At 45.7% G+C, this 25,624-nt stretch overlaps 1 protein-coding gene across 1 annotated transcript in view; it reads left to right on the forward strand.

The window, feature by feature from the left end:
* The window catches only part of LOC106565299 (voltage-dependent L-type calcium channel subunit alpha-1D), a 133,870-nt gene that overhangs the window by 99,820 nt on the left and 8,426 nt on the right, over nt 1–25,624 (forward strand). The window contains 22 exon segments of the mRNA XM_045692034.1: nt 55–114; nt 2,178–2,284; nt 2,673–2,760; nt 3,035–3,142; nt 3,310–3,362; nt 3,608–3,754; nt 4,076–4,277; nt 5,312–5,470; nt 5,995–6,105; nt 8,327–8,410; nt 14,162–14,290; nt 14,751–14,816; nt 15,154–15,245; nt 15,588–15,747; nt 16,323–16,450; nt 16,939–17,035; nt 17,385–17,487; nt 17,581–17,682; nt 21,390–21,523; nt 24,294–24,410; nt 25,019–25,336; nt 25,339–25,433. Coding sequence (XP_045547990.1) covers nt 55–114; nt 2,178–2,284; nt 2,673–2,760; nt 3,035–3,142; nt 3,310–3,362; nt 3,608–3,754; nt 4,076–4,277; nt 5,312–5,470; nt 5,995–6,105; nt 8,327–8,410; nt 14,162–14,290; nt 14,751–14,816; nt 15,154–15,245; nt 15,588–15,747; nt 16,323–16,450; nt 16,939–17,035; nt 17,385–17,487; nt 17,581–17,682; nt 21,390–21,523; nt 24,294–24,410; nt 25,019–25,336; nt 25,339–25,433 — 2,660 coding nt within the window.

Here is a 25,624-nt window from a genome sequence, read left to right on the forward strand (position 1 = left end):
GCTGTCAACTAACTGACCCCGCAGTAACACTCCCAACGTCTGGTTGCCTTCCAGGTCCTAGGCTATGCAGATTATGTCTTCACTAGCATGTTTACATTTGAGATCATGTTGAAGGTAACTCTCGCTTATGACGACAGAGAGCCTTGCTGCACTCTCTCCTTTGTGTGTCACCTGCTGCCACCGCAGTACTTCCTGCCTTGTTTCACTTTTCCTTTTTATTATTTCTCTTTTTACTCCATGGCACCTCTTTTAACTACCAAAACATCTAGGGTGTGTTTGTGTAAATTCACTCTGGAGTGCCAGAGTGTGCTCTGGGCGTTCGTCAGTTCAGAGCGTTGTCAGGTTGTCCTTTAGTAAATTCGGAGCGTTTAGAAGGCGCACACTGGACGCTCTGGCCGAGGAGTAGGGTTGATCCGAGCGTTCTGACCTCACAACGGCACAAGCACCCAAGCTAACTGGCTAAAGTTGGCTAGCTTGCTAGCTACTTCTAGACATAAATAAGAGAGCACCTCACTCTGACCATTTTACTCCCCCTGGCAGAGCTGGATAGGCTGTTTTCATGTTATCTAGAGCGTTGGTGACTGTAACTGTGCTGCTTGCAACAATTTCATTAAGCTTTTTTGACGACGTTTACAGACACCGGCCATATTCAACGGGTGTTGGGCGTTCGTAAAATAAAACAGTTATTCTGTGCTCTGGCACACTCAGACGAGAGTGCTCTGAAATCGGAGTAGATAGCCGGAGTGAATTTACGAACGCACCCCTCGACTGTCATCATTACTTACTAGCACTACACACACTAACACACGAGTTGTTCAATTGCCGCTTATCAGGATACGAATAATCCATGAAGGAATCAAAGGCACAAACCAACCCCGATTGGTGTCATCATGTCTGTCACGAATGGAAAAGTCAACAATGAGTTGAAAAGGTTTAGTGCACCTCTCCAAAAATGATGCAACTCTTTGTGCAAAGGAAAGAGATTTCAATGTGCCGTTTAAGAGATGTAGCTTTGACTGATTTTTTTGACCTGGATGTCATTTGGGGAGTGTTGGGGGGGGGGGGGGGTTATAAACAAACATCTAAGGCCATCTCCAGTCAAAGCTGACTCCATGCTTCTGTTTCATACCGACTGACTGCTATTCAGATACTGAGCCATAAAAGAGGGGGCAAACCAACCATGTTCATGTCGAGCATGGGCTTTCCCCAGATTGACTGAGTGCTTAGAAATGTAGTGTTTCCTTCAGAACCCTTAAGAGGGCAGCCCAACCCTGCCCAGTCCTGTTGAGGGTCGTATTCATCACGGCACACCGTAGCAACATGTTTTGCAACGGAATGCGGGAAACCAGAGTTTCTTATTGGACCAGTTCAGATAGTCCTTCCCCGTTTGGTGCCGAATGAACACGACCCAGCTCAGTTTGATCCTGCTGCGTAAGCAGTGCTTTCCCGCCCACGCCAGCTGGTCTCTACATTCACAAGCACTCAGGACGATGAATCCTTTTCTTTTATGATTTGAACAAGACTTCCTTGTCGCTGCGTTGTTTACTTCTCTGCCTGCTGAAGTCTGATGTGTTTTTTTTGTTTTTGTTTTTAAAAGTGGAGCTGCTCTATTATCCCCTTTAGCCTGTGAGCTGTTAAAGAACATGAAGGAATGTGCTTTAAGGGAAACGGCCATACATGAATGTGTCAGTAAGGCCATGGGGTTTTCCGACCGGTAGGCCGTTCAATCCTGTCATTTCTCTCAGGAAGTAGATCTATTTGTCCTCAGCGCGCCAACAAACTGCACGTTTTGTTGCCGCAGGGGACCCTGTTATTAGCCGATTGTGAAGTGAATGACTTACTACTACATTCATGTACCGCGGTGCCGCGGGGTGGCGACGGTAGCTGCTAACTTCCTGTTTTACTGAGTCTGAGCTCGCCACCCTGAAATAGTGTTCTACAAGAGTGTGGAAATACTGTATGTGGGTGTATGTGGGTTTGAGGGGAGTGAGTGTTTCTACCGCTATATATATATATCTGTGTAGGTGTTTCTGTCTGTCTTGCGGTGTACCACTGTGTACTTGTGTACTCGTGCGTGTGTCCCTGTGTTTGTGCGAATGTGCGTGTCGATGTGTGTACTTCTGTGTGTTTTGTAAGTGTCTGTTACCCCGTCTAACTCGCTGTGCCCTTCCCCCCAGATGACCACATACGGAGCGTTCCTCCATAAAGGGGCGTTCTGTAGGAACACCTTCAACCTGCTGGACCTGCTGGTGGTTGGGGTCTCCCTAGTCTCCTTCTGCATCCAGTCAGTACCTGCTGCTACCCTCCACCCACACTGTTTATTTTTCTCTCTCTCTCTCTCTCTCTCTCTCTCTCTCTCTCTCTCTCTCTCTCTCTCTCTCTCACTCTCTCTCTCTCTCTCTCTCTCTCTCTCTCTCTCTCTCTCTCTCTCTCTCTCTCTCTCTCTCTCTCTCTCTCTCTCTCTCTCTCTCTCACTCTCTCTCTCTCTCTCTCTCTCTGTCTTCATCCTCATATCCGTCACCCATTGTCCCTCGCCCTCTGTCCCTTCTCCCGTCCTAACACGTCTTTTTTTTATTTTTATGTACACGGTCACGTTTGATTATGGCAATGAATGGTTGTGTTTAGAGAGGGCGAGTTTGTTTCTGACAGGGAGTTCCTGTGATGTCCTTTAGGTCCTCCGCCATCTCGGTGGTGAAGATTCTGAGAGTCCTGCGAGTGCTCAGGCCCCTGAGGGCCATCAACCGAGCCAAGGGCCTCAAGGTACAGTACTGCCTCATCCTAAAACGTTATACATCCTACTCCTTCTCTTTCAGTACCATATTACTTGCCGTAGTATTTGTAGAACAAGTGCAGTAAACTTGGGACAGTTTGTTGCTTAAACCTGTACAAGGGGTTTTATAAAAAACAACTTTCTAGAAGTGCGTCGTCGCTGTACCTCCTCCTTCCTACGTATTTGACATATATTGACCTTTCGCCAACGTAATGCCATCTCACTGTTCAATAGCTGCTAACATTTGAACTTTGACCCCTACAGCACGTGGTCCAGTGTGTGTTCGTGGCCATCCGGACCATCGGTAACATCATGATCGTCACCACGCTACTGCAGTTCATGTTCGCCTGCATAGGAGTGCAGCTATTCAAGGTCAACACCGTAACACCCGGCTCTAAGATCAGCACCGTAACACGGATTGTGATGTCAATGGCGTCGTAGCTTCAGTATATCCCCCAACCTAGACATTGACACCTGAGGGTTGAGGGTTCGTTTTGTGGCAGTACCGTTTAGAATAAAGTGTTGTGTTTGCTTTGCAGGGGAAGTTTTACCGCTGCACAGACGAAGCCAAGTCTGGCCCCGACGAGTGCAAGTCAGTTGTTTTTGATGCCTTTGTCCATCTACACACAGCAAACGGACACCATCCATTTTGTATCAGAAATACTTACATTTACTGTACAGTAGGTGTTCTGCAGCGTTTTTGATTTGAGCGCGTTGCGCATAGACGGACATATTCACAACATTCATGTTCTTTACGTACGGTACATCATAGGACGAATCCTATATCCGGACCTCTGACCTCTAACCCCTGTGTCCTCTTGACCTCTTATCTCCCAGGGGCACCTACATCCTTTATAAGGACGGGGACGTGAACCAGCCGTTCGTCCATAAGAGAGTGTGGCACAACAGCGAGTTCAACTTTGACAACGTGCTCATGGCCATGATGGCTCTGTTCACTGTGTCTACCTTCGAGGGCTGGCCTTCGTAAGACACACACACTCATATTATACACCCATATACAATATAATACACCTTCCAATTTTTGCCTTTTGTGCATAGAAAAACAGGAAGTTCAACAAACGTGTGTTCTCGCTCTCACACTTTTTCTCTCTCGCTCTCTCTCTTTTTCTCTCTCTCTCTTTTTCTCTCTCTCTCTTTCTCTCTCTTTTTCTCTCTCTCTCTTTTTCTCTCTCTCTTTTTCTCTCTCTCTCTTTTTCTCTCTCTCTCTTTCTCTCTCTTTTTCTCTCTCTCTCTTTTTCTCTCTCTCTCTCTCTCTCGCTCTCTCTGTTTCTCTCTCTCTCTCAGGTTGCTCTACAAGGCCATAGACTCGAACAGGGAGAACCTGGGTCCCATCTACAACTACCGCATCGAGATCTCCATCTTCTTCATCATCTACATCATCATCATCGCCTTCTTCATGATGAACATCTTTGTGGGTTTCGTCATCGTTACATTTCAGGAGCAGGGAGAGAAAGAGTACAAGAACTGTGAGCTGGATAAGAACCAGGTCAGAAACACAATTCCCTGGGCGTGCGTGTGTGTTCGTGAACACGTGTGTGTGTTCATGCGTTGTCTATGTGTGTGTGTGTCTGTGTGTGTGTGTGTGTGTGTGTGTCTATGTGTGACTATGAGTTGTGTGGTACTACATGTCTAGACTAGCAGTTCTCCCACACTGGGTAAGTGTTCTGAGTGTGTTGCTATGCTATGTTTGTGTTTATAAACCGGGTGGTTCGAGCCCTGAATGCTGATTGGCTGAAAGCCGTGGTATATTTAAGCAGTAAGGCCCGAGGGGGTGTGGTATATGGCCAATATATACGGCTGAGGGATGTTCTTAAGCACGATGCAACGCGGAGTGCCTGGACACAGCCCTTAGCCGTTGTATATTGGCCATATATCACAAACCCCTGAGGCGCCTTATTGCTATAATAAACTGTTTACCGACATAATTAGAGCAGTAAAAATAACCTTCTTGTCATACCCTTGGTATACGGTCTGATATACCACGGCTGTCAGCCAATCAGCATTCAGTGTTCGAACCACCCAGTTTATAACAGACCACCCAGTTTATACCATGGGTATGACAGAAAAGTCATTTTCATTGTTTTAATTACATTGGCAACCAGTTTACGGTGGCAGTAATGCACCTGGGCGGTATATGGCCAATATACCACAGTTAAGGTCTGTATCCAGGCACTCTGCTTTGCGTCCTGTGTAAGAACAGGTTTATTGGCCATGTAGCCGTGGTTTATCGCCTATATACCACACCCCCTCGTGCCTTATTGCTTAAGTACTCTATACTATGTGTACAGGTATGTAGTGTATAACCGTGTGTGTTTAATTATTTTTTTTAAATGTATCCTTTATTTAACTAGGCAAGTTAGTTTAAGAACAAATTCTTATTTACAATGACAGCCTAAAAGGGAACAGTTCGGTTTAACTGCCTTGTTCAGGGGCAGAGCTCAGGGATTCGATCCAGCAACCTTCCGGTTACTGGCCCAACGCTCTAACCACTAGGCTACTGCCTCCCCGTGTGTTCTACAGCGTCAGTGTGTGGAGTATGCCCTGAAGGCCCATCCGTTGAGGAGGTACATCCCTAAGAACCGTTACCAGTATAAGTTCTGGTACGTGGTCAACTCCACCGGGTTTGAGTACATCATGTTCGTCCTCATCATGCTCAACACGCTCTGCCTGGCTGTGCAGGTGAGAAGAAGTTCAACCCAACCCGTTCGTAAAGCCCTGGCCGTGTAGCAGCATTCACTGTTAGACAATCTCCTGCAGTAGAACCCCTGAGCCAGCATCTCAGCTTCCTGGTGCTTTGTGCAACCTCTTTAGTCTTCTGTACAATATCTGGCACTTACATCTGCACTTTCTCTACGTCCACCCCTCTCTGTCTGTCTCTGTCTGTCTCTATCTGTCTCTGTTTGTCTTTATCTCTGTCTCTATCTCTGTCTGTCTCTGTCTGTCTCTATCTGTCTGTCTCTGTCTGTCTCTATCTGTCTCTGTCTGTGTGTCTGTCTGTCTCTGTCTGTCTCTGTCTGTTTGTCTATCTATCTCTATCTCTGTCTGTCTCTGTCTATCTCTGTCTGTCTCTGTCTTTGTCTGTCTGTCTGTGTCTGTTTCTGTCTGTGTCCTTCCTTCTCTGTCTGTCTCCCTCCCTCCCTCCCTCCCTCCCTCCCTCCCTCCCTCCCTCCCTCCCTCCCTCTCTATCACTCTCCTGTCTGTAGCACTATGGCCAGTCTGCGACATTTAACTATGTGATGGACATCCTCAACATGGTCTTCACTGCTGTTTTCACTGCGGAGATGGTGCTCAAACTCATCGCCTTCAAACCCAGGGTAAGGACACACGCCTGCACACAGACACACACACACACACACACACACACACACACACACACACACACACACACACACACACACACACACACACACACACACACACACACACACAGAGATGCATGCACGTGTGCACACAGATGGACACACATCTCACATACGTAGATGCTGTTTCATTCTGCACATTTGCCCATTAGGTTTGCAGGTGTCTTTGGTTCTTGTGTGTACAGTACCTTTATTATTATTAGTTGTTGAGGATAAGGACCGGTACCCAGTAAGAGACTGACTGGTGTGGTGGAGTACTGCGATGCCTAGAGACAGGTCTCTCTCTCTCTCTCTCTCTCTCTTTTTCTCTCTCTATCTCTCTCCTTTTCTCTCTCTCTTTTTCTCTCTATTTTTCTCTCTCTATCTCTCTCCTTTTTTCTCTCTCTCTCTCTCCCTCTCTTTCTCGTTTTATTTCTCTCTCTCCCTCTCTCTCTCTTTTTCTCTCTCTATCTCTCTCTCCTTTTTCTCTCTCTCTATCTCTCTCTCTATTTTTCTCTCTCTATCTCTCTCATTTTTTCTCTCTCTCTCTCTCTCTCTTTTTCTCTCTATTTTTCTCTCTCTCTATCTCTCTCCTTTTTTTTCTCTCTCTCTCTCTCTCTCTCTCTCTTTTTCTCTCTATTTTTCTCTCTCTCTATCTCTCTCCTTTTTTTCTCTCTCTCTCTCCCTCTCTCTTTCTCGTTTTATTTCTCTCCTTTTTCTCTCTCTCTATCTCTCTCTCTCTTTTTCTCTCTCTATCTCTCTCATTTCTCTCTCTCTCTCTCTTTCATTTTCTTTCTCTCTCTCCCCCTCTCTCTCTCCCTCTCTCTCTCTTTGTTTCTCTCTCTCTCTCTGTCTGTGTGTGTGACTGTCACCTACTAGAGCATGTCTCTGAAACACTAACAAGTGACCTACCTAACGTTCTAACACAGTAACATTTATAGATCACACACACATTTGTATTACACCCAGTCGTTGACAATCCGGTCGTACATTGGAGTAGATGCACTTAACATGCAGATATCGTTTGAAAGTAACTGAAATGACGCCAGTAGCTCAGTACTAGTTAAGTTAATACAGTGTTTTGGTATTAAACCTCACCACTTAACCCCGCCTACACTGTAAACTGTAAACACTACTCAAAACGTTTGAGGAGTCATTACTCAAACCAATAGAGTCACTGTGACCCTGTGGGCGGTCCAGATTTTGAGTAATGCCCCCACTAAGCGACGCCTACAATATAATCTTTCCTTTGCCTTGCCTTTTCCGCTGGTTCGTAGTGAGACCACCCACGACTGCATTTGCTAGTGACAGATACATTGAATTTGTTCATTTTCAGTCCTGTGGCCTTCACCGAAGTGAGTTCCTAGGCGAATGTTATCTTTATAATTCTTTATGACGATACATTACATATCTCATAAGGCCTTTTTTCCCCCTGAAACGCATGGTTTTGTGGTCAATTAACAATTTCTTTGTGGATTTTGATGTGTGCCTCGGGTTATTGTCTGGTTGGAAGATCCAGCCTCCTGGCAGAGGCCACCAGGTTTTTGGCTAAAATGTCCTGGTACTTGGTAAAGTTCATGCTCCCGTTGCCCTCAACAAGGGCCCCAGGACCAGTGGAAGCAAAATATCCCCATAACATCAAAGATCCACCACAATATTTGACAGTAGGTATGAGGTTCTTTTCTATGCATCCTTGTTTGGACGACAAAACCCACCACTGGTGCGTGTCGCCAAAGAGACCTCTTTTCATATTTTCCGTCAGCTCGTCTTTACCAAGGGGCGCCAACAATTTGGGTAATGACTGTAAATACTGTATAGATTCATGGTGTAGAACAGCTGTGATCGTATGTCAGGTAGAGGAGTTAATTGTAATGTAACATTTTCTAACGGGAAAGGGAACGTTCTGGACGTTTCACCTCACTGAATACACCCCTGGTCTTAGGTTATATGGGCTGCTGTTTCTGCTGACTTCAGCTCCTCTGCTACCAAAGGGCCTCTGTCGGGAACTCTCTTCTGTTATTGATTATTCAGGTCTTGATGGATTCTTTTCTCTTTGTGTGTCTTCTCTCCTTCTCCGGCCCTCCCTGCTGCCTCCCTTACACGCTCCTATCCACACACACTGTACTCCTCTTCTCTCTCAAATTCCTCACCCCCCCCCCCCTCTCATCCCCTTGTGTGTTGTGGCTTGCCGTAACAGCACTATTTCACAGATGCGTGGAACACGTTTGATGCCTTAATAGTAGTTGGTAGCGTCGTTGATATTGCTATCACTGAAGTGAATGTAAGTACAACCTTTTTCTGCCTCTTCTGTGAAACTGAAGCCTTGCAATAAAGCCAGAATGCCAGTAGCACCAGCATTATCCCCAAGAGTGTCCTGAGGTTAAGGAAGATGCTTAGATTGACGTCGAGTGAACATTAACACTCTCTCAATCCTCGTGGATTCTATATTATTTTTACATTAGGCACACAGCGCCCCCTATGTTAGCTAGTTGGTACTACACAGCTGCTGCTCATCACTTCATACTTACAGTGAAACTGATTCAGATCGCAATATTAGGAAATGTACAGTTTATGTGTCTCAAAGGATATTCTGTTCGGGCAATATATACTCTATTGGTTTTCAGTCTGCTAGTGGTTCTATTGGCTTCCTCTGTACGGCTTCAGTCTTCTTGTAATTCTTGTCTTGTACTCTCCTGTCTGGTTAAAAAAAAAAAACATGTACTGTCGCTATTAAAATGAACCTTAAGCAGCTTCTGTTTATTCTGACACTCAGGCCGTGTGCAATGCATTCCTAATGTGTGGTATGGTACGACGTGGTGAAATGTTTGATTGTTTTATTGTTGAAGCGAGTGTTACGATGCCTCGGTGCACCCGGACGTTTCCCGACAGAGGTGTCCCCACACGCCGTAACCATGGCGATCTATAGACGGCTTACGAGCCGTGCGGTGTTGCTGTTGTATCCGCTTGGTCGTCTAACCCTTGTACTCTTGTTCATTCTGTTTCCATAGAAACTTGTAGAGGCAAGTATGGCAATGATCCAACTCATCCCTGTTTTGTTTTTTTGCCGTGTTAATCTGTTTCGTGAACAACTTTGTCTTCGCGAATCCCTTCACACTGATAATGGATGACGAAACTCAAAATGAGTCAACGAACGTTTTGTCAGTTTGGGCAACAACAAAAAAAAACAGGCGTTTGTAAAGAAATGTTCTGAAATGAAGTAACTATTAAGCAAAGCTAGAGGGATATCTGTTGACCATGCTTCAGGATATGTCAGTACTTTGGCCTGGTTGAGTTAGTCTGTCAAGACAGGGTCAAACGGTGGATGACTACTGTTTAGAACTACCGTAGCAGACTACTGCTGAAACGTTCTTCTCTGCGTAGCCTGGTCGGGTAGTGCTCTGTTGAAAAGCTACTGCGACTAACTTAACTCTACTAACGCAACACTCTCTTAAGTCACATGCAGCAGTGTGCATACTGTACACAATGTCAATAATGTACATACATGTCAGTGCATGTCACATATGCCCGTTGTCAATGAATACACACACTCTCACTCACACATTTTCTAAGTAGATTATAGGTGCAGTGAAGCAGAGCTCAACTCTCCCTCTCTCTCACTCAATCTCTCTCTTTCTCTGTCTCGCTCTCTTTCTCTGTCTGGCTCTCTCTCACACGCACTCTCTCGCTCTCTTAGTGCGATTCTTTCAGTGCTGTTTCTCTGGAGTCCCCATATGTCAGTGTCTGTGTTCCTGTTTTATGTGGATATGAATGTGTTAGTGCATGACTGTCTGTGTGAGAGCTGGTATGTGTGTTTTCTGTGTTTAACATACGTGTGTGTGAGCCCATTTCCATCTCCCATTGGCTGTTGGTTTGCATGCCGCCATTCTGCCTCACTATCTTTCACAGATAGAGACGATCTGACCAGATCAGACACTCCATTCAGTTGGGCTGTTTTAACTTCTGATCTAGGATCTATGTCCACGCATGGCTATACTATAGCTGCCCATTTCACGTGTGGCCTGATTGTTGTTACCCAATCTCTGTGGGCTGTGTACCTCCTCTCCTGATGCATGCTGGGAAAGTGTCAGGTGTACACCCCGTCCCCCTAGCGTCCTCCTCATGCCCCCCCCCCTCACACACAAATTGCGATGGGCCCCGCACCGGTCAGTCCGCCTGCTCAATGACCTTTTGTGACCCTTTGTGAAGTTTGACCCTTCTCTCTCACCACACCTCCCTTGTCTGTTTTCCCCTCCAGACAGAATGGCCCTGGAGCTCATAGCACAGCTAGGGCATGTTGTTCACCCGGCACAATGCTGAAACATAGAAATAGAATGGAATAGAATGTACAGACAGTGGCGATTTTAATATTGGATTGACTTTTACATTCTATTTCTTTCTGCAGCGTGTTCTTCCTAAGCAGAAGTAAGGTCTGCTTCTGCTTAGGAACACAATTAAAGCAGCGCAATCAATATCAAAGTTCGACCAGGGTCAAAAGTTGAAACGCAGGCAAAGTAGCCAGCATCAGGCTTCACTAACAGTCATTCCACAATCAGTGTGAGCCTCACGGAAGAAACAGAGCACTTATAGCCGGGCCATAAGCAGATCTGATGACTGTTATCTCTGGTGGTTCCATCAATGCGGTAGCTGAGTCTGAGGTTCTTTGTTGATCTTGCGTTTGTGTCTCTGTGAGTGATTGTATCTGTATTCTGTTCTGTCTTCCCATCTAGTGAAGCTCCCAACGGAGCTCATGTTGTAGAGCAGGTCCAGGTGTGTAGCCTTAAGTCAGGTGCATGACCATCTCTCTCTCTCTCTCTCTCTGTACTTCTCTTTCACTTGATCTCTCACCGCTCTCTTCCTCCAACTATTCTGCTTCTCTCACTTTCTTTCTCTCGCTCTCTCCCTCTTTCCGTACCCCCCGAACCCTCTCTCTCCCCTCTTCCTCTCCCCCTCTTCTCTCTATATCCCCCCCCCCCCCCCCTCTCTCTCTCCCTTGATCTCTTTCGCTCGCACTGGACTGTGAGAGCGTCCTCTAGTGGCGACTTTGATGCAGGGCACTGACCGTTGACACGCATGGGGGTTTGCTGCGTGCGACGCTGACACGTATCACTAACGGCTCCTAACGCCGCCTCCTTATCCTCGAAGCTTGTCTCGCGTGTACATGTGCGGCGCTTGTCTGCGGCGACGTGGCAATGCCGAACGCACGCTCCGTCAAACGCTGCTGGTTGGCCAGGATTACCTAGAGAACCTCCTCAAGCTTTATTATTCCGCGTGTGGTGACGGTTTGCTCGTTCCGCACCCCGTAACGCTCCTGTTGTTCGGTGTGAGCCACCGCGGGAGATGAATGACCCGAAGCCGTGTCTGTCAGGAGTTGCTCTACTCTTACTGTCCACTGTTGATGACATCCCTCAGTGTTGTTCCTGTACTGCTGCTGTGAAGTCATACACCTGAAAGAATACAGTGGTTCACAGTTTCTCTCACAGTTCTCTCAGTTTTCACAGCTGTGTTTTGATGAGGAATAAACTGTTTTCCAATATAGGTGTTGACAGCTGCATTTTAAAGCGTTTTGACTAATACAATATGACTAACTTTGAATGTAATATTTTACAAAATGTGTGTCGGTGGGGTATGTTCATGTGGATTTGTGTGTGGTGCGTTCGATTTGTGGGCGGGAGAAACTGAGTGTGAGTTAGCATAAGATCAATGATTTTCAGCCTTAAAGGAAAACGATATTTTGCTCATTTTTTTTCATTAGTCCAATGTTAACACAGTCCCAAAAACAGTATTCCTTAAGCGACACACTGGAAAGGTTGAAGTACAAATTCTGAATGAGTTCTGAATCATGTACTGATGACAAGTCAAAAGCCAATAGTGATATTACATGAGTGGAGGAAAGGATGTTTATTAGTTACCATAGTTACAGAAGCACTAGTAGTATGACCTGTTGACTGATAGGAATGGGTTATATATGGGTTGTGTGACAGTCGCTATAGCAACGCTGTTATGGTCGGGTTAACGTTACGTTTGGAACCGTCCTATCCATACGCGTCATAATAAGAATCTGCGTCAGTCAAATGTTGTTTCATAAACATTGTTCCAACGTGATCAATGTGTCAAGCCACAAGCTTTTTTTCGACCTCTAAGATCACATGTTACCATCACACAGTGAGTGATAAAGTTGTGTTTCAGTCTTAAACCTTACGTGTTACACTGTCTTCATGTTGTGTGCCGGTCTTAAATGCAACGTAAGCACCACATAGAAGTTGTTAAGCCGAACTGTATGTTGTCTGACAGTCTTAAACGTTTAAAGCGCTAAGATTCTGTTCTTTGTGTCCTTAACGTTATGTTACATAGCGGTTGTGATTTAGGTGTGCGTGAGTCCGCTCTTTCAGTGTTACATAAGCGGTGTGTAAACGTCAAGTGTCGAGACAATGTTGTGTGTCCTGTCTCCAACCCAACGTCCGTTTTTTTTAAAGTGTGACGGTATATGTGGTTAAGTGTGAGTCTTTAATGGTGCGTACGTCTTAATTAAACATGTTGATGATATTGCGTTCAAGTGTGCAAGTATAAGGGATAACGCTGTGATTACGTTGTGCGAGTCATTAACACAGGTCTTTGATTTTAAAGCCAACGGAGGCTCCTCAGGTGGATGAGTCGGGGGTAAGATGCTCTTCCCCCAATCAGGGCCTTGCCCTCTCTTCTCTGGGTTTTCATTGGTTTGTGTTGATTTGCTTGTTCATTTCTTTTGTGTTCTATCTATATAACCTCTAATCCTCTATATGGTCTCTTATATAACCTGGCCTTTTTAATTTATACAATTAAAAAGTTTGGTTTTCATTCTGAGAACAGTTTGGTTTGGGTTTTGGACAGTTCTTTTGGTTGTGTTTTTTTGTTGTTGGTTTGAGTCAGTTTGCTTTGGCTTTTTTGCTCTTCATATCCCGTTTTCGTTTGGGCATGTTGTTTTGAAGGAGAGTGTGTCGATCACTCAAACGTGGCGGTGTGCATCCCCCATGGCGAGGGCGGGTTCTCTCCGCTCCTCCTCACGTTTGTAGCGCTGACACCGCCGCATGGTCTCCGCCGTGCCGTGTGCCCCCCTGCGTGGGGCGGCGAACCGTGGATGACCCCTGGGGTTGGGGTCATGACCTCCGCTATGACATTTGACTCCTCATGGCTGACCTCTCTGTGGGGGGGGTTTAGACCCACTGTGACTCCGCATGCAGTGACTCTGGACCGGGGGGTTGCCATGCTTGTGCTGATGTGTCCTGTCGAGTTATGGCAAGGTTTTCTCTCCCTACGGCATGCGTTCCTGTCCCTCCCCTCCCCTGTAGGCCTGTACTGTAGCAGGGCTCCTGGTAGAGCTTCACGACCAGCCCCGTAGATACAGATTCCTATCAGCTTCAGCTGTCCTGCATAGGGGACTACTACTCCCACCCTGTCAGTCAGGTTGTACTGGGTTTTCCCATCCTCTCCTCCGTGCTAGAACAGATGTGTGAAGTGGCTGGTGGTCCCAGAGGAGAGAGTTGGGGGAAAGAAAAAAAAAAACTGCCCTTCTACATGCAACAAGTCCAGGATTCGCCTGGTTTTGAGAGGAAGTGTCTCGATGTCCCTACCGGGAATACTTACAGGACTGTGAAATATACTGGTGACTTCTAAAGCCTATTTTAATCCTTTTTCCTAGACTGATCTGTAGTTCCGTAGTTAACTTGTTCCAGTTGATCGAGGATTAGTTCTTGTTACCTACGTCACGTAGTCACCGTCCCTCAAGCAACCCTCGGTTGTCTCAAAACTCCCAGGTTCACGGAGAGATTTTAGGCGATGTGAAGATGCTGTACGCTGAATCAGCTCGTATGCATCTCACATCTCAGTCTCAGTAGACCTTTAGGATCGCCATTGGACTAAGTGTACCTGCATGTAGTACTCTGAGTACTGTTAAGTGCTTGTCCATGGCATTGAAGCACAGCCAGGTTCCCTGTGTACACACACACACACACACACACACACTCCGGTCCTCTGACGCTGCCTCCTTCCCCTACAGAACACGGAGGACAACGCTCGCATCTCCATCACCTTCTTCCGTCTCTTCCGAGTCATGCGATTGGTCAAACTGCTGAGCAGAGGGGAGGGGATCCGCACCCTCCTGTGGACCTTCATCAAGTCTTTCCAGGTGAGGAGGACCACGTCCCTTAAAACTCATCACCGTCATCCACTCAACTCATTTACCAGGCTGTTAATGCACTGAACTAACTCTGGTCCCTTGTTCACCCTCTTGTCTCTTTCTCTGCCCTCTCGTTCTCTCTCTGACCTCTTTTTCTCTCTATCCCTCTCTCTCTCTCTCTCTCTCTCTCTCTCTCTCTCTTTCTCTCTCTGACCTCTTTCTCTCTCTATCCCTCTCTCTCTCTCTCTCTCTCTCTCTGACCTCTTTCTCTCTCTATCCCTCTCTCGCTCCTCTCTTTCTCTCTCTCCCTTTCTCTACCCTCTCTTTCTCTCTCTATCCCTCTCTCGCTCCTCACTCTTTCTCTCTCCCTTTCTCTGACCTCTCTCTCTCTATCCCTCTCTTGCTCCTCTCTCTCTCTCTCTCTCTCTCTCTCTCTCTCTCTCGCTTCTCTCTGTCTCTCACTCTCCAGGCTCTGCCATATGTTGCCCTTCTGATCGCCATGCTCTTCTTCATCTATGCTGTCATTGGCATGCAGGTGAGTCACTGAAACAGCTATTTGTTACTAAACTATTCGCCCCAAACCAGCTTAACCCTCCAGTCAGTCTCACAGTAACAGCCCCACTAAACCTCTTCATAAGGAGCAGCAGTACACCTGGGTCATGTTCATAAGGTACCAAACAGGAGAAAAAAAACCTGATTCAATTCCGAAGAGACCACCTGGACGTGTTCATTGAAGAAACGCTCATTTTCAGTTTATTTTGCAAAAGGTTTAAAAAACGGTCTCCATTGCATGCCCTTCTGAACGCAGCCCTATTCTTCACGCAGTATGTAAACGAACCCTTGTCCTTGTCTATCTATACTGTTTGTTTCAGGTGTTTGGGAAGATAGCCATGGTGGACGGCACCCACATCAACCGGAACAACAACTTCCAGACCTTCCCTCAGGCCGTGTTGCTGCTCTTCAGGTCTGTCGGGGTCGGGGGAGGCGAGGGGTCACAGGGTCAGAGTTCACGCAGACGTTGTAGGTAGGATATGTAGCGATTAGAACATGTCCAGCTAAAGGTAAAAGAGAATCTGTCATCAATGTACTTTATTAACATCATTTTGGTCATTAGGCCTTCATCAGGAGATGTGGTTGTGAAAAGGTTATGGATAGGTTACGGTTATGCTGACTTATTCGACGTGACGAGTCACGTTTTCGTCCCAGGAGTAGCGAGGCGAGGAGATATGTGGATGCCGTAACGTGGTTGGGAGTAGGTTGTCTTAAAGGTTACGCTGAGGTATCTGACGAGAAGTTTCTGTCCCAGGTGTGCCACGGGCGAGGCGTGGCAGGAGATCATGTTGGCGTGTATTTCGGGAAAGCTGTGTGACCCAGAGTCGGACTACAACCCCGGGGAGGAGATGACCTGTGGAGCCAGCTTCGCCTACATCTACTTCATCAGCTTCTACATGCTCTGTGCCTTCCTGGTACATAAATACACTTATACACACAGCATATACTTTATACACACTTATACACACAGCATATACTTTATACACACTTATACACACAGCATATACTTTATACACACTTATACACACAGCATATACTTTATACACACTTATACACACAGCATATACTTTATACACACTTATACACACAGCATATACTTTATACACACTTATACACACAGCATATACTTTATACACACTTATACACACAGCATATACTTTATACACACTTATACACACAGCATATACTTTATACACACTTATACACACAGCATATACTTTATACACACTTATACACACAGCATATACTTTATACACACTTATACACACAGCATATACTTTATACACACTTATACACACAGCATATACTTTATACACACTTATATACACACACACACACAAACAAACACGGAATACATATCCACGCAGCATACATACACACACATACACACACATACACGTACATTTCCACACGTACGCTCACACAGAGTGCGGATGTAGACACAGTCCGTCGCAATCCTGTTCTGATTCTGTTGGTTCTGTTGCGCTAGATTATCAATTTGTTTGTGGCTGTCATCATGGACAACTTTGACTACCTTACTCGCGATTGGTCCATCCTGGGTCCTCACCACTTGGACGAGTTCAAGAGGATCTGGTCTGAGTACGACCCAGAGGCCAAGTAAGTGTGTGTGTGTGTGTGTGTGTGTGTGTGTGTGTGTGTGTGTGTGTGTGTGTGTGTGTGTGTGTGTGTGTGTGTGTGTGTGTGTGTGTGTGTGTGTGTGTGTGTGTGTGTATTTCAGGACTGTTCAATGTCGGTCCCGGAGGGCCGGAACGCTTCTGGTTTTCATCCTCTCCTTTTAAGCAGGGACTGTTTCAGACCTGGACTGTTTCAGACCTGGACTGTTTCAGACCTGGACTGTTTCAGACCTGGACTGTTTCAGACCTGGACTGTTTCAGACCTGGACTGTTTCAGACCTGGACTGTTTCAGACCTGGGACACCAGGTGAGTGCAATTAACTACCAGGTAGACACCAAAACCAGAAGTGTTTCGGCCAGTAGGTCCAGAACTGAACATCCCTGGTATTTTGAGTGGATATATTGAGTGGATATATTGAGTGTATTTTTATCAGAGTGCTGTCTCTCTCTCTCTCACACTCACACACACAGGGGCAGGATCAAACATCTGGACGTGGTCACTCTGCTCCGACGCATCCAGCCTCCACTGGGCTTCGGCAAACTCTGCCCTCATAGAGTGGCCTGCAAGGTAACCGTCTCTCTGCTATTTCTCTTTCTCTCTCTCTGCTATCTTTCTCTCTATGCCATCTCTCTCTATGCCATCTATCTCTCTCTCTCTCTCTCTCTCTTTCTCTCTATGCCATCTCTCTCTATGCCATCTATCTCTCTCTCTCTCTCTCTATCTTTCTCTCTATGCCATCTCTCTCTATGCCATCTCTCTCTCTCTCTCTCTCTCTCTCTCTCTCTTTCTCTCTCTGCTATCTCTCTTTCTCCCTCTCACTTTGTCTCTGTATCTCTTTCTCTCCCTCTAATTGATCTGCCATGTGTTCAACCCTATACACAGCATACGTATAGTAACCCTCCTCTTTCCTTCTCAGAGACTGGTGGCCATGAACATGCCTCTAAACAGCGACGGCACCGTCATGTTCAATGCGACGCTGTTTGCGTTAGTACGCACCGCCCTGAAGATCAAAACAGACGGTAGGAGACACACACACACACACCACAACAGCACCAGCTGTATAGTTTGTGTTGATAGTGATAGGCCGTGTGTGGTGTTTACCCGTGCTGTAGGTAATCTGGAGCAGGCCAACGAGGAGCTGAGAGCCGTCATCAAGAAGATCTGGAAGAGGACCAGCATGAAACTGCTGGATCAAGTGGTGCCCCCTGCTGGTGGTCAGTTATATCACCCCCCCCCAGGCTGCTACAGCAATACATCTCAGTAGAAATAACATCCCCGGCATTACACACACAAACACACACCTGAGATCCCGGTAGCAATACACACATACACACATTCCAGCGCAGCATCACATAATATCACATATTACACACACGTTCCACCTTCCCACTTACATACATCTACAAGTATGAACTCTCAAATATCAACAATGTCCCTCTCTCACACACGAATAGCCTACACACACTCGCTCACCCTCACAAACACTCTCGAACTCATGATTTCAGCCTTGTCCTGCTGTTTTCTGCTCCCGTGTTCTCCGCAGTGTGTTTTTGATCTGTGTGCATGGGGGGGGGTTGTTTATCTACACTTCTTCCACCTGTTCTAGATACCACTGGAGATTCCAGGGTGACTGTGACTTTGACTGTGGCTCTGGCTGTGACTGTGCGCCAGGCTTTGGGCTTGCATGGCCTCATAGTGGTAGACCACTGACTGTCTCTCAGTGCATGCTGTATCTCTCCTACTAAACTCTCTTTCTCTCCCTCTCTCTCTCTCTCTCTCGCTCTCCTTATGTCTCTCGCTCCGCTCGAGCTTTTCCAACAGCTTCAGTTCCTTCTCTCTATATCTGTGTCTATCAACCCCCCCCCAAAAAAACGACTGTTAAGAACTTCAGAATATTCTGAAGCAGTTCTGTTTTAGGGTGGTGGCATGGAACTAGTGTTGCCTCTCCTCTCCGATCTCTGTCCCCGACATGCTTGTTTAAAAGTGACCCCTGCTTCAGAATCATTCTCTCTCACGCGCACGCATACTGCACTGTAAATGCACGCGTTCGTATACTCGCAAACATCTGCCGTCTACACCCTTTTTCACGTTGCTCCACGCGCTCGCACACAAATCCACACCAGCACTAGCCTACTCGCGCGTATGCCTAGTTCTGCTTGCTTGCATGTGCTCAGTAGAGTCGAACTGTGTATTGGGTTGGGTTCCTTAACAGCCCGAATCCCTCTGCTGGAGTGGATCTCAACTGTTTGACTACATTCCTCTGGCTGGCTCTTTTTTTTAGCCGTTTCATAGGTCGACATGACAAAAACAGCTTAGGCCTGCCGAGTGCTGAGGCGCCACTACAGCCTGGGGTTCGAACCCAGTGTCACGGCCAGCTGTGACCGGGAGCCCCGTAGGGAAGGCCCTCAATTAGCCCAAGCAGGTTAGGTTTGGCCGGGGGTTTTCCTTGGCTCGTTGTGCTCTAGCGGCTCCTTGTGGCGGGCCGGGAGCCCGCAAGCTGACTCCGGTCGTCAGTCAAACAGTGTTTCCTCCGAGGCATTGGCTCGGCTGACTTCCAGGTTGATTGAGCAGTGTGTTAAGAAGCAGTGTAGGCTTGGCGGGTCATGTTTCGCAGGACTCATGTCTGGATCTTAGCCTCTCCAGAGCCTGATGGAGAGTTGCTGTGATGAGACAAGGTCGTAGTCACCAATTAGATATCACGAAGTTGGGGTGAAAAATTGGGTAAAATTACAACACCAAATAACAAAAAAATAGCTTAGAGCATTAATTCTGGTCTAAATGAAATGCCATAATCTCATAATAGTCACTATAAATGTGTGCTATTTAAACCTGCAGTCTTTAAAAGGATCTTAGATGTTTGAACCAATGGGCTGTAAGGGTCCTGTCCCTCTGTGACCCTGCCTGTGGCCTGTCTGCCCTCTCTCTCCTCTGGCTGCCTACCTAGATTGGACAGGAGATTATTGATACAAGTGATAGTTCAGAAGTGGTCAGGAGGCCCAATAGAGATCCTATAATTCAAAGGGATTATGGGATCTCTATGGGATGCCCAGAATCTAACTAGTATCGAACCATAGTTCAGCTACGGTTTCGGGTTTAGTTCTATTTGAGGTGTACCTGTGAGGTATACCAGTTCTGTTTTAGGGTGGTGGCATGGAACTTGTGTTGCCTCTTCTCTCCAAACTATGTCCCCAGGACTGAAAGATGTAGTTGAGGATCTAGATTAAATAATAGAGTTATTATTGAGTGATGGTGGTCTTTGACCTACAGAGAGGATTGGCCATCCATGTGATGCATCTTGAGGTATAGTATATACACCATCCATATGGGTGTGCTTTTTATGACAGAATGTTAAAATTAGGTGAAACCAAAAGTTTTTTAGTTTGTTTTACCAAGTTACACTTCTCAAAGGCACCAAATTGGTGGAATGACAGCTAATATGATATACAGTGCCTTCCGAAAGTATTCACACCTTTCACCTTTCCACGTTTTGTTGTGTTACAGCCTGAATTTAACATGGATTCAATTTAGATGTTGTGTCACTGGCCTACACACAATTATGTTTTTAGAAATGTTAACAAAATAAGGAAAAATGAAAAGCTGAAATGTCTTGAGACAAATCCTTTGTTATGTTAAGCCGAAATAAGTTCCGGAGTAAAAATGCTTAACAAGTCACATAATAATTTGCGTAGACTCTGTGTGCAATAATAGTGTTCAACATGATTTTTGAATGACTACCTCATCTCTATACCCTACATATATACAATTATCTGTAAGGTCCCTCAGCCGAGCAGTGAATTTCCAATACAGATTCAACCACAAAGACCAAGGAGGTTTTCCAATGCCTTGCAAAGAAGGGCACCTATTGGCTAGATGGGTAAAAAAAAAAGCAGACATTGAATATCCCTTTGAGCATGGTAAAGTTATTAATTACACTTTGTATGGTGTATCAATACACCCAGTCACTACAAAGATACAGGTGTCCTGCCTAACTCAGTTGCTGGAGAGGAAGGAAACTGCTCAGAGATTTCACCATGAGGCCAATGGTGACTTTAAAACAGTTACAGAGTTGAATGACTGTGATTGGAGAAAACAGGATGGATCAATAACAATGGAGTTGCTCCACAATACTAACCTAATTGACAGAGTAAAAAGAAGGAAGCCTGTACAGAACACAAATATTCCAAAACATGTGTCCTGTTTGCAAAAAGGCACTAAAGTAAAACTGCAAAAATGTGGCAAAGCAATCAACTTTATGTCCTGAATACAAAGTGTTATGTTTGGGGAAAATCCAACACAACACATCACTAAGTACCACTCTTCACAGCATGGTGGTGGCTGCATCATGTTGTGGGTATCCTTGTCATCGGCAAGAACTAGGGATTTTTTTTAGGATAAAAATAAATGGATTAGAGCTGAGCACAGGCAAAATCCTAGAGGAAAACCTGGTTCAGTGTGCTTTCCAACAGGCACTGGGAGACAAATTCATATTTCAGCAGGACAATAACCTGAAACACAAGGTCAAATATACGCTGGAGTTGCTTACCAAGATGACATTGATTGTTTCCGAGTGGCCTAGTTACAGTTTTGACTTAAATTGTCTTGGAAATCTATGGCAAGACTTGAAAAGTTCTATCTAGCACTGATCAACAACCAACTTTTAAAAGAATACTTCCAGAAGGCACTGTGCCAGTTTATTTACCGGTGCAGTATAGTGCATGATAGTCCAATACAGTATAGTGATCTAAGGAATATAGTGCCTCATCATAGTGTTATTATAGGTTATCATTTTGGTTAGGGTCCGGTATTTTGAGGGGTATGGTCAGGGAGTGGGGCAGGGACATGGGCAGGCTCAATCTCCCAGGATGCTGTGCAGTGACCTGCTGTCTGACACAGGAAGCGTTTGTGTGGTCTGTTCACCTAGATGATGAGGTAACCGTGGGGAAGTTCTATGCCACCTTCCTGATACAGGACTACTTTAGGAAATTCAAGAAACGTAAAGAGGAGGGCCTGGTGGGGGTGCACGCCTCCCAGAACAACACAGCCATCGCTCTACAGGTGAGTGTCTGTCTGTCTGTCTGTCTGTCTGTCTGTCTGTCTGTCTGTCTGTCTGTCTGTCTGTCTGTCTGTCTGTCTGTCTGTCTGTCTGTCTGTCTGTCTGTCTGTCTGTCTGTCTGTTCTGTCTGTCTGTCTGTGCATGTATGTGTGCTAGGGCTGTGGCGGTAATTTAATAACCATGTAACTGATGGTTATGGATGAAGACTGCCATGAAAATAAAATTAACTTCAAAACCGTTTTAATAGGCCTACATTCATTTTTTTTTTAAATAGATTTTTACTTTGATTAACTTTATTTTCATGTAGATAAACTTGACCTAATAGCGGGAGTGTTTACTAATGATTATAAGCAATTGTTTTGCTAACTTAGTCTGTCTATTAAACTGTCGTTTGATGGTCAACCAGCTGTCGTTTGATGGTCAACCAGCTATCGTTTGATGGTCAACCAGCTGTCGTTTGATGGTCAACCAGCTGTCGTTTGATGGTCAACCAGCTGTCGTTTGACGGTCAACCAGCTAAACCAGCTAATCCGCTAAATGAGCGGGGATTAGAAGCTTTATAGGCTACGCCACTTAAGTAAAAATAAAACATATTTGATGTATGGATTTATACAATGCACGTTTTCATTGCTTGCTAGTATATAAATAAATCGGTCTTTAAAAAAAGGCTGGATGTGTCTGACTATTCGTGAATTATTCAACAGCGGTCGACAAGGTTGTTCTGTCTCTGAGGCCTATAATGCGCTCATGTTCTGTCAAATGGACAATGCGCCAATCCAATCCAACCTGGCATGGTGTAATTTGATATGGAATCTTTTCTTAATTTATAGACTAATCAAAGCTGATAACTAGGCTATGGGCATGTTGCTTGTATTTGTTTATAAATGAATGATTGTCAATTTCATCTTTATACAATCGCATAGCTGTCTCTCTCCCCTTCATACTTTCCTTGACAATTCATTATCTTATAGTCGACATTTGGAAAGCCTAAAGTAGGCCTAGGTTTTTTATACGTTTTAAGGAAAGGAGAAATATTTGCTCTTGTATCTGACATACGCTGGTGGCTTTGATTGACGGGTCCTTTTTACTGGGGTGTGCCGTGTGAGTTCACTGATTCTCTCTAAAGGCCTTTCAGTATATGTCCATTCAGAAAGATTCCTAAAGTAGCCTGTCTGGACTCTTATCTCTTTAAAAAAGAATCAAACACACCTGTCATGATTTAATCTTGTTAAATGCCTATTTTCAGTAAAGGCCTTTCTCATTCTATTTTTGTCTGAATAATTAGGAAGTAAAAATCAAGGAAATGTCTTGTTTATGACGCCGTTCACACCAATTGCGAAATATCGTCCTGTCAGAACACGTTAATTATTTATTTATCGATTTTATATTCTTTTCGCATGCGATTCAGCAAGCAAATAGGCCTCGGCCTATTAGTTTTTTTAGTAAATGTGCGAGGAATGAGGACAGGTGCCAGTTTTGCGTTTCCTCCCTTATTAAATGGGGTGCGACTGAATTGAACGTAGGCTACTGTAGCCAAGCTCCTTTCGTAATTCATCCTATAGGATGCGTAGCCTATATTCTAATATTTTCGAATATTATTTTTCCAGTACTATTTTTCTCTCATTACTTCATCCGCTATAGGCAATTTGAACAACATATCGCCACTGAGAATAACCGCTGCTGCAGCGTTGGTGACGTTCTGCGAATTGTTCAGAAAAGTAGAAGGGGACCCCCCAACCCAACGGTTATGTCGGGTAACCTGGCCAATTACGTAACCCCCAAAATTCCAAGACGTTCACAGCCCTAGCGCGCGCGTGCGTGTTTGAGCGATTGGGTCAACATGACTGTTGAGAGAATATATGTGTGACGAAACGTGTGTGAGAATCTGCTTGCATTTTTTTTAGTGCGTGGAATACCACCAAGTGTGCTAATGTGATTCATGATTCAGCAGGACATTCATGATCAGAACTATTGGTGTGCACGATGATCTTGTTTGTGTTTACCAATGTATGTCTCTTTCGGAGACCTCTCTGTCTCAGTGTTGCATGTATTTTTGGCTTGCGTTTCAAATGATTCCCTATTCACTATATAGGGCACCACTTTTGAACAGGGCCCATCGGGCTCTGGTCAGAAGTAGTGTGATGTGCAGGGAGTAGGGTGCCATTTGGGACGCACAGGTCGTCTCTGTCCACTCGTTATCGTCATCCAGCGTTTTAACATGTATCTCACCCATCAACTCATGAAGGTCACACTCAAAGCGGCTTACTTCTGTTTCCATCACCGTTAGCTTCGAGCCGTGAGGTTTTATCATTCAGGTAGTCCTCTCTATCTAATGCCCCTCATATTCCTAGCTATGTGTTGTCCTCATTGAAACGGGTCCTGTAGGAAGTAAACTATAGTATGTGCCTATTGTAACTAGCTGTAGTAGTCCGCGTAGACAAAAGGGTGTATCTGACATTTCCCACTTAACCACACACTCAGGATAATGTGATGTCATGGGAGACACACTAACGACGAGGCATATTCAGGGGGAGCACATTTGTTTGTCTCTTATAAATGTTCTCATCTCTCAGTCTGTCTAGCTCTGTCCAGTATGGGTGTCTGTAGACGTCAGGTTTTGCGTGAGAGCCAGCAAAGGGCAGGGGTGTGTGTGTGTGTGTGTGTGTGTGTGTGTGTGTGTGTGTGTGTGTGTGTGTGTGTGAAGAGCCTCTTTGCCTGAAAGAGAACCTTCCTACCAGCCCTTAGCCCCTCCCTCTATTGTCATGGTTACAGGCTGGCCTTCGCACGCTACATGATATTGGGCCCGAAATCCGACGAGCGATATCATGTGACCTGCAAGATGAGGAGCTAGTAGACTTTATTCCAGAGGAGGACGAGGAGATTTATAGGGTAACTTATTCAATTTATCTGCCTGGGGGGGGCGGGGGGTATGGCACGCATATGTATTTTGTCTTGCTGGAATGGGCTGGTTTGGGTAAATGGAATATTGGGGTAATGGTAATGGTAGTGTATTATGCCTCACATCAATGTCCTTAATGGAGGTAGATACCGTACACGGCACGCACAGATATACACACACTAGTAATAACATTAGATTTGATTTGTATGGCACTTTCCATTTACCGAGCAAAATCACAAAGCTATAAACTCAATTAGTCACCAAGGTGGACTGGACGTACAAGTTGCATGGATCAAACCTGTAGGTGCAGGGACAGGACCTTGTACTATGTTCCTCTCAGAGGAAGTAAACCATTTGCAGTTCTTCTGTTTTTCTTTTTTTCAGTTCAGAAAAAAGGAATTATAGTGCCTTCATCCCGCATATATCACGAACAAGCTTTTGAATTTATTTTCTGCCCATACGATGATTTCTGAAAGGAAAACAAATCACCAACCACAACAAGTCAACCCAGTTTGCACCTCACTAGCGTTGTGTATTCATCCTCTGTGTTGAACAGAAAGTAGTCCCCGACCGTTTGACCCTGAGGTTTCCTCCACAGCGCAATGGAGGCCTGTTCGGTAACCACATCAACCATGTGAACGGGGACCACCACCGGTGCTCGCCAGGGCAACAGACCAACGCCACCCAGCGGCCCCTGCAGGTGCAGCCGCCTCCGCACTATGCCCACATGGAGCAGCCGGTGGGGCGTCTCTGCCGGGCCAACGTCATGTCCCACCCGCACCCCAATCACCACCACCACCACCACCACAACTCCTCATACGGCAAGTCGCCTAAGTCCACCAACGTCAACCTGAACAACGCCAACGTGTCCAGTCTGCCCAACGGAGGAGGACACCACCACCGTTACTATGAGTACACTCCACCCCCGCCAACGGTTACCCGGGACACCGCGGTGGCCTCTACTACACCGACTTCGACAAGCCACCACCTCGTGGCACGCCGCAAGGACAAAGGTGACCACACGCTGATCATCCACCTATCTCTTTCTCTGTCCGAGAAATGAAATGGGTGACGCGTCATGTGTTGTTGAATGGGATTGATTTAGTTAGAGTAAGAGAAAATGGGGAAACGTCTGTGGCTTGAAGCGTCGTGTAAACTTCAAATGCCACACTATTTAGAAGCTATAATGTCTAACCTTTAAACT

This window comes from Salmo salar, chromosome ssa12, assembly GCF_905237065.1.
Source record: "Salmo salar chromosome ssa12, Ssal_v3.1, whole genome shotgun sequence".
In the NCBI taxonomy this organism is placed as follows: Eukaryota; Metazoa; Chordata; class Actinopteri; order Salmoniformes; family Salmonidae; genus Salmo; species Salmo salar.